Consider the following 9047-nt stretch of genomic DNA (forward strand, 5'->3'; position numbering starts at 1 on the left):
TGCTGAGCCAAACCAGACAGTGATGGAGGTGCAGAGAACAGACTCGATGATTCCTCTGTAGAACTGTATCAGCAGCTCCTGGGGCAGGTCGAACTTCCTGAGCTGGCGCAGGAAGTACATCCTCTGCTGTGCCTTCTTGATGATGGTCCTGATGTTGGACGTCCACTTCAGGTCCTGGGAGATAGTGGAGCTCAGGAACTTGGTCCAGACTGGAATGGCCACACTGGTCACACTATCATGGTTTACTGGGACAGAACAAAGCCACTTTTTACATTGTTAGTAACACCTGCACTTTTCCTGCTGTGTCAAATATCTGCTGTGACTAAAGAATGTAGATTCCTACAAATTAAATGCCTTGCCAAGTAGAGTGGCACTCACATTTGTCTTCAACCCCAGTGAACCTAGGCAAACACATCAAAAGATACAAAAGTCATGAATCCACCATCCAGACTACAGGAACATGAATATATTCCCTCCTCCGCAGGTGCACCAGGTGAGGCGGCGTCTGACCAAACTGTCTCCAGAGAGCGAGCCCATGACCGCGGACGCTCCCACGAGAGGAAACACCACCAGTCCTCAGTAGACAAGCAGCGCTACTACTCCTGTGACCGCTACTGCAGCCGGGAGCACTGCCACGCCAAATCTGCCACTGCCAGCTGTGCCGCCTCCAACAGTGAGGGGCAGGACACCAGCACCAAGCAGGTGGGAGTGTACAGGCATGTAGGTTAGGACCAGATTAGGCTCTGGACTAGTGAATGGGAGTTAAAAAGGGTTTCTTGGACTTTGAAATTCATCTCAGTGTTGACCTTTTTTGAGTTACATTTTCCCTCAGATTGTCATTTTTATCAAAATAGAAGATTACATCAATGTTGCTCATAACTGCTATGAGAAAATGTTTCTTTTAGGCCTGATCAAACTGATACATAGGAATTGTGGAATTGAGGTTTAGGCCTCTGGTGTCATAGTGGTGTTCAAGGTTCTCCAGTGAGGTCATGTCCACCTCCAGCTGCAGACACAAGTCTGAGCAGAAACACTCACTTAATCCACCAGCATTTTTTGCAAACAAAATAATTACCAACAATAGTTATGAACAGTAACAAATAACAACTAGTCTTACCCTGGAGATAATTGTTGATATTTCTATTCAAATTTCTTTAGTTGAGCTTTTAAATTGAGCAGAATTGATTAGAATACCATATCAACAATGAAAACCATGTCACAGACAAAGACTGGAGGAAAAATGTAGTTACTAACCCTCTGTCATGGTGACATGCTCCTTCATTACCATAAACATACTAACTGTCATTTATTTTGACTCAGTCCCACAAATACTCACTAGAGCAACTAATGCGGATCAATCTGCTGTTGAAAATAGTCCCTAACATTAACTATTTGATACAACCCGGAGTGACCGGTTTTTTAAGGAAATTACTGAGACTTCTTTTAAAGTGAAACTATATTTTTTGAGCTGTTTTTGTACCAATGTTTCACCATATTCTTTTAACTGGACAAACTTGTTATAAATCAAAGGTTCCAGCCTAATGAATTAGTTGCCATGTGCCAGCACTGTACAGATTGTTTGTTGAATGTAGGAGAAGAGTTTAGAGAAAAGCGAGACTACAAACCTGAATGCAGATCCTGTTAAAGATTATTGTGATTGCTCTGCATGCTCTTACTACTGCTTTCTCCCCTGTCTGCATTTAGTGCAGCCTCTCATGGCCTTTCACTTCTTTTCCCACTTTCTCTTATCTTCCATTCATTTTGTCTGTCTGTCATTACCTTTCCATTAGTGCTTGTTCTTTCGTTTTGTCTTCTCTGCCCATGTTCTCTGTCTCATCTGTGCATCTTTTGAACCATCACATATCACATTTTGGTGTCTTTCCTTTTCTCCCCTATCTTCAGTGACCCTCTCCCTGTTTCCTTTTCTTTTCCTTTCCTCTCTCACATATTTTGCTCATCGTTCTGTCATTTCAAATTGCTTATCCAATTTTCATCTAGGGCAGTGGTTGGGTTAAAGGCAGCCCAGTGGCACTGAGCTCCAGTTCTAGCACACCAAGCCGCGGACGCCGGCAGCTCCCCCAGACTCCCCTGACCCCACGACCAGGGGTGGCCTACAAGACTGCCAACTCCTCTCCTGTGCACTTTGTGTCCAGCCAGGTTTCATTGAGTCCTGGCCGGCTAAGCCGTGGTGTGTCGGAGCACAACGCCCTCCGGCACATTGGCTTCCACCACTTTCCCTGTCCTGTTACTCGTATCAGTTCAGAGCCCTTCTTGGGCCGGGACAACAACGAGGTCCATAGCAGCCCCTACGGCAGCCTCCGGGACCAACTGGACGTCTTCCAGGATGCAGCGTCACTGTCGCCTAGGCACTGTGCCATACGCTCTTCTCGGACCATATTGCCTCACATGATGGGAGCCCTGCTTCCTTCTTCGCAGCAGAATCTTGGGGTGCCCAATGGCTACCATTTCAGCCTCGGGGGCAACACCAGCCCAGGCTCTGGTGTCAGGGCACCCAGGTATTACCAAGAGGCAGAGGAGGATGAATGGTGCTAGCATGGCTTTAAACAAACCTTTTAAATGCATTTTTGAAGAATTGTGATGAGTTTTATCATCTTCTTTGAAGGCTTTACTTTACATTGTCACTGTGTGTTTAATGCTGTATTTCAGTCCTAACTTGGAGAGCTAAGATTAGGAAGAACTTTAAACAGGGAGAAATGTTGGAGTGGGTAATATTTGAATGTGAACAAAAAATATCATCTAATCAAAGGGCACATAGCATTATGAAACAGAAGAGTAGCAGATTTTTTATCAATATTGGATGTTTTACAGTAGTTGTCCTTGATTTGCTTTGGCTTCAGTGTTGTGCTGACACAACCATGCAACCCTCAAACGAAATCACATTATAAACACAGACTACACATTAAGATGATATGTCCTGACTTTAAAGGGTGAAGCTAACCCACCAGACCGTGTGTCATTCATAACCCCAGCCTGTATTCTGGGGAGCCCATTCTAGTAAACACAAGTGCTGGTGTGTTTTGCTATTGCACATGCTGCTTTTTTCTAAACAGGGCTTTTTAGTGAAGTGGGAGAGTTTGTGTAGCATTTTTTGACAAATAGCAATTAGCAAACACCTTTTTTTCTGCCATTTAGGGACGCAACAACTTATGGGCCAGGGAACAAAAAAAAAAAGTTAGTTAATTCATCATTTAGAACCATTTTAATGTTAGAGTGCACCACATACACAATAATGAAAGCGGCACATGTAAAAGAAGGGTTTTCACAATAATGTAAATACATCTAAAGGCAATGCCACACTCAAGATGAGAAATTTTGCCTTCTTCCACATCAATATTACTCCCAGCAGCACAACATACTATGTAATATGCCATTTTGTTTTAAGCTGTAAGCAAAGTTAGTGAAGGTTTGAAATGTTTGAGAGTCACTATGGGACTGCTTGCACTGCGAGTCATGGGAAAACAGGTCAATAGTTTGGTGAAATGATAGCATAAAATGTTGGAAAAGCTCAAAGACATTATGACACTGTACAAATGGGTGTGTTCTTTAGTTTAGGACTCTACCATTCCATGATGATGCCTAGTCCTTTCTGACATTCCTTATGTGTCAGCTGAACAGATGAAGTGCTCTCACACAGGTAGTGAGATTTTTTTTTTCATGTTAAATGTTTCTTGCAAACTTTAAGAGAAGCACTGCATGGTAGTAAAAAGTACCTGACTGACTGATTTGTTTTCTATAAATATTTCCTTGTAGATGTTCTCCTTTCATAGTGTGCATTTTTGTATGACATGAAAAAAACATACTGGAGATGTGTTTTATGTGAAATGCTTATGGTTTTCCATTGTTTCAGGTCTAATGTTTCTTACAGACTTCTTTGCGATGTTTTAAGACAAAGTGCCTATCCTTTTAGATATACTGTAGAAAAAGATGCAATGTCAACTGTTTTCTAATGCATCCACACTTGAGTAGATGTTTGATTCATTCTGTGTGTAGCTCTGCAGGACAACTTGTACAGAAAGCCTTATCTGCAAGCAGAGAAACAAAACCTACAGTAACATATGCTTAAAATACAGGAATGAAAAAAATACCTTATAAAAGTTGATTATTTTTCTTGTTTTTGATAAACCATAAATCATGTATTGGGGGGAAATTGTGGAAATGCTATGCGAGCATGTATCAGTTCAGTTACACACTGTGCCGGTGACACATTGTGCATGTTTAGATTGTAGGAGTTGTCAACTACCTGCTGTGACCACCTTGTAGAGTTTGCTTTTTACAAATCTTGACAGAGGTCACAGTGTGAGTCCATCAAGCTCCTGTCTTTTTTGAAATACAGTGTGTGTTGGTCAGGTGATGTCTAACAGGATGGGGAGTGTGGTGGTGGTGGGCAGTCTGACTCTTTATGGCTATTTAAGTTAAACCAGACTATGTGTGTGTGCGTGTGTACTAAACTATGGTAAGCATCAGCTTTTGTAGATATATTTTACATTTATAAGCCCAGTTGGTTGTTTCATGGTGGTTTTTCATATACTCATAAATAACTGGCAAAAAATTGATGTTGTAATGTCATGCTAAGCTATTTCCAGCAGCTAAAGTACAGTACCATGTAGTTTGACAGCAGGAAATGTTACAGTCATTTAATTCGGTCATGTTAAACATCAGGCTTTGGCATCAAAATGAAAAAAAGGTTTATTTTTTACAGGTGCCAGTTTGCACTGGTGTTCAAAGTTTACACAAAGATGAAACTGATTGTGAAAGAGCTCAACTGACTGACTTCAACAGGAAAGAAACCGCAATACAACCGCGTTATTATCTGTATCCCAATTCCATAATTCTAAACAGGTTTCGGATGTGTGCAGTAGTGTGTTCAAAAAAGCTTTGTATACTCCAAGATGTGTCTAAATTTGCCTGACTTTCTGGTGTGTTGTTGATGGATGATGCATTGCACAAGGGAGGATCACCATTGTTACAAGATGATGCTTGCAGTTTCTGTACTAGGGCTCTGCCTATAAGATCAGTAAACTTTTTAAAAATTTACTTTACTTATTATCTGCAAGAGTTCAAACTAGCATCTCACAACATGCTAGTGGAGGAGCTGCTCACAGCTGGAAAAACATTTTTGAGGCTTGAAGAAATTTGAGGAAGATCTTGGAAAACAGCAAGAAAAAAAAACTAATTTTTTCTCAAGCACATTTAACTTTCATTTTGTCAAAGGTGCATTAACTAAGATTTTACACATTGATAATTCAAGTGAAAATGGGATGGTAAATGGTGTCTCAGCTAGGCTATATTACCCCGTCTGTGGTAGTCAGTCACTTACCACTGTTCTGTTGTTATTCCAGCTTCTCTGTTATCCAAATGGGCTAAATTAGCCCTGTCTGCCATAAAGCAGAGGGTTTTTCAAACCGCAAGTAGCAAGAAGGTTCAGACAGCCAGCCATGGAGGAGCTCTCATCAGCTAAAAGTCTGAAACAGTGGCTGCCAGACCAAAGAGCAAAGACCGAGGTTACCATCGGTTTGGCTTTTTGACACAGAGGATGTTAAAAGCAAGTCAAAGGATTCAGATTTTATTCAGATATGGTGGTGTTCTTTCTGGATGTGTTAGCATCTAAAACTAATGTGATTATCTAGGTAACATGAGCAACCCAGCGTAGTCATGATTTCACCTTTGTATTGAATGAATGTTTTTAATCAGGGAGCAATTTAAGCTTTGTGTAATGTTTGTGCTTTGTGTCACCTTAAATCGGTAAACTGCCAGTCTTGTCACTTGACACTATACCGCTGCAAATGCTGTTATTCAGCTAGCGCTAGCTTTGGTCTGGAGGCTGCCCTTTGTACAGTTGGTCACAACCAAGCGATGTGGCCGGTGACTGCTCATCAGAGACAGAGCTCCGTAATTCATGTTGTTACTTCAGAAAACAGGATGGGAGAGGCAAAGAGTGGTATGGAATGGTTTCTGGTGGGAGTTTGTTTAGAGTGACTGAAAAGAAATTAGGTAGAGCACCTTAAAATTTAATAGGCTTTATAATCTGCAGTTTGATTGATGTCCACACCTGATCCTTTCCTATTGGTACAATGTGATAAAGTACACTGATTTCTTGTATGGTATTTGCAAAATCAATATACTGCAGAGTGCCAGGCTTGGAGGATGGTACCATTATTTCTGTTTGAGTTTAAAAAGTCTGAAAAAGATAGGCTGGTAGATATCTTTTGGGGAATTGTAAACCAGACAAGACATTTTACAGTGTTAACTTGTTTTATGGTGAGCAAACTCTAATGGTGACACGGTTTCAAAATGGTCTCAAACATAGCTGTCTGTCTGTACCTGCTTTTCTTGTGGTTTACTGATCAACATATACACTGATACTGATGTATCTGTTAATTTATAATAAATACTGTAAACTATTCATATGTTATAAGGAATTGGGACACAGCTAAATATAGAATGTACAGAACTACCAGACTGATATTTAGCAATGGTCAGAAGTGGATCTGAGAGTGCTGGAGGCCCATGCCTGCCCTACTCCCTCACTGATCTCTGCTTCCAGTTTGAAGGTCTCCAGCTCAGAGCTCTAGAAATACATCTGCACCATCTGTCAGTCGCATAGCTCCGGAGAACTGTCTGTTGATGCCTGAAACTGTGCTGTGCTCTGAACAAGATACTGTATGTAGGTTGATTTACAACACACACTCGTTACTGTATATGCAACTTGTTTGATACATGACTAGCATCAACATCAGATTGTCCTTTTATGAAATTATAATGTAATGTTGTGCATTCAAATCACAGCAATCTGCAACATGGGGAAAGACAAACTTTTGCAGCAGTTGATTGGCTGGAAAATACTAATGGGGGATTTCTTGAAAGCCTCTAGCCCCCCAGAATTTAGAAGGAAAAAGATGGGGGCCTTGTTCAGCCACAGTGACACACACTATGGATCAGACACAATCTGAAGGTAAGAGTGTAGGGCTATGCAACAAGAAAAACTCATTTCTCCACTAATTCTGTAGCTTTACATGCTGGTCTCTCTAGATTCAGGCTTCAGCATGATTGTGACCAAATGTTTTATAGAAAATGCAAACGAAAATGTAAAAAAGGCTTAAATGCATAAAGGCACAAAGCATAAACAAGAAACAATATTTAGGACTACAGCAACTGTATACATATATTTGCATGCATACATTTACCCACTTCAACATTGTCAAATGGAAATCCCATGGCTCAAAATGGCCGGTGTGTCCTGTTCACACACCTCAGTAAAATGGTTTTGATGGGTCAGCCTTGAATACTGTCAAAGTGATTCTTTTGGTCAAAGACAGGAACACATTCTTCTGCAGATACTGTACATTCATTGTTGTAATGCTTCTGTCACACTGGCAGAAAAATCCTCAGAATATCTGTACCTTCTTAAACTCTGCAGCCTCTGTATTGCATCAACAGAAAACGTATCTGTGCCCAAGTCTGGACAAATCGGACATCAAACATTAAAAGTGATGCAGTCTCTTTTTTCTGCATACATTTGGCAAAGTAAATGTGGCTTTTTCTTGAGAAAATTCAGATGTTTGCATGTTCTAACAATGTATGTGCATGTAGAAAACTTAGTACTTTTAGATACTATGTGTTATTTTGTTGTTGATTTTTAATATTTGATATAAACTGTGGGGTTTGTTGAAAAGACACATTTCTATTAAAACCAGTATTGAAAATTGCTGATAGTTCCACTCTGTGCAGCAGAACAGGAAGATCCATTTATTTGGGTCTTGGAATTCAGTGAAATGTTTGTTTGCCTGATTTTATGTTTCCTGGCCAGACTTTGAATTCTGCAATTGTTTCTACATTAAACATTTTGTATGAAGCAAAGTTCCTTGAAATAAAAAATTATGAAATTAAAATATTTCTGATTAGCTGAATGATTTGAGCATTGGAATGCAGCTGTGTTAAACTTGGATTATTTTGTCAAACTACTTTTTAAACTTTACATGTGGTATGTGTCATCCTCAACCTTGGGTCTTCTTAGCTCTTCTGGACATAGAGCTCTGATGCTGTTCCTGGGATCTGTTGGTCTCAGTCTCCCAGCTTGGGAGTCACGGCTTTGAGGGCTCCTACCACCACTGGGACCACTTTGGCCTTTTCTTTCCACATCATCTCCAGTTCCTCTTTCAGGCCCTGGTACTTCAGTTTCAGTACTTCACACTCCTTCCTGATGTTTCTATAATATGGGACTGCTACATGTATTGCTATTGCTCAGGAACAGATCTAAAAACTTTGGACAGGGTGGCCAGGCTGGGGCAGAGACTCAGAGAGGGGTGGCACATTTGAAAGCAAATCAAATCAAATCAAATTTTATTTGTATAGCGCCAAATCACAACAAAAGTCATCTCAGGACACTTTACAAAGTAAAGTCTAGACCTTACTGTTATCACTATTATTATAGAGGAAAACCCAACAAATCCCCCTTGAGCAAGCACTTGGCGACAGAGGGCAGGAAAAACTCCCTTTAACGGAAGAAACCTCCGACAGACCCCGGGTCTTGGTGGGCGGCCTTCTGCCTCGACCGGTTGGGGTGAGTGGATAGAGGAGAGAGAAAAGAAGAAAAGCAACAAGACACAACAATCAAACAGTGGGCAGGTTGATGTGGCCGATGACTGCTCATCGGACACATAGAGCTCCGGAGACAGAAATCCCCGCCGAAAGCAGAGGGTGTCCACCTCCCGAATTGAGACTGGGAGTTGGTTCCATAGGAGAGGAGCTTGATAGCTAAAGGCTCTGCCTCCCATTCTGCTTCTGTGGACTCTAGGAACCACAAGTAAACTTGCACTCTGAGAGCGAAGTGCTCTGTTAGGATGATAAGGCTCTACAAGGTCTTTAAGATACGATGGAGCTTTGTCATTAAGGGCTTTGTATGTTAGGAGAAGGTTTTTAAATTCTATTCTGAATTTTACAGGGAGCCAGTGGGGAGAAGCTAATATGGGAGAGATATGATCTCTCTTGCTCGTTCCTGTCAGTCCTCTGGCTGCAGCATTTTGGAT

The 9047-nt window shown here is 41.1% G+C and overlaps 1 protein-coding gene across 1 annotated transcript in view; it reads left to right on the top strand.

Annotated features, from left to right (window-relative positions):
* The window catches only part of LOC109959665 (voltage-dependent N-type calcium channel subunit alpha-1B-like), a 163498-nt gene extending 155662 nt beyond the window's left edge, over positions 1 to 7836 (top strand). The window contains 2 exon segments of the mRNA XM_020599203.1: positions 485 to 702; positions 1999 to 7836. Coding sequence (XP_020454859.1) covers positions 485 to 702; positions 1999 to 2553 — 773 coding nt within the window. The 3' untranslated portion in view covers positions 2554 to 7836.
* Positions 7837 to 9047: the final 1211 nt, after the last annotated feature.

This window comes from Monopterus albus, unplaced genomic scaffold (genome assembly GCF_001952655.1).
Source record: "Monopterus albus unplaced genomic scaffold, M_albus_1.0 scaffold40.1, whole genome shotgun sequence".
In the NCBI taxonomy this organism is placed as follows: domain Eukaryota; kingdom Metazoa; phylum Chordata; class Actinopteri; order Synbranchiformes; family Synbranchidae; genus Monopterus; species Monopterus albus.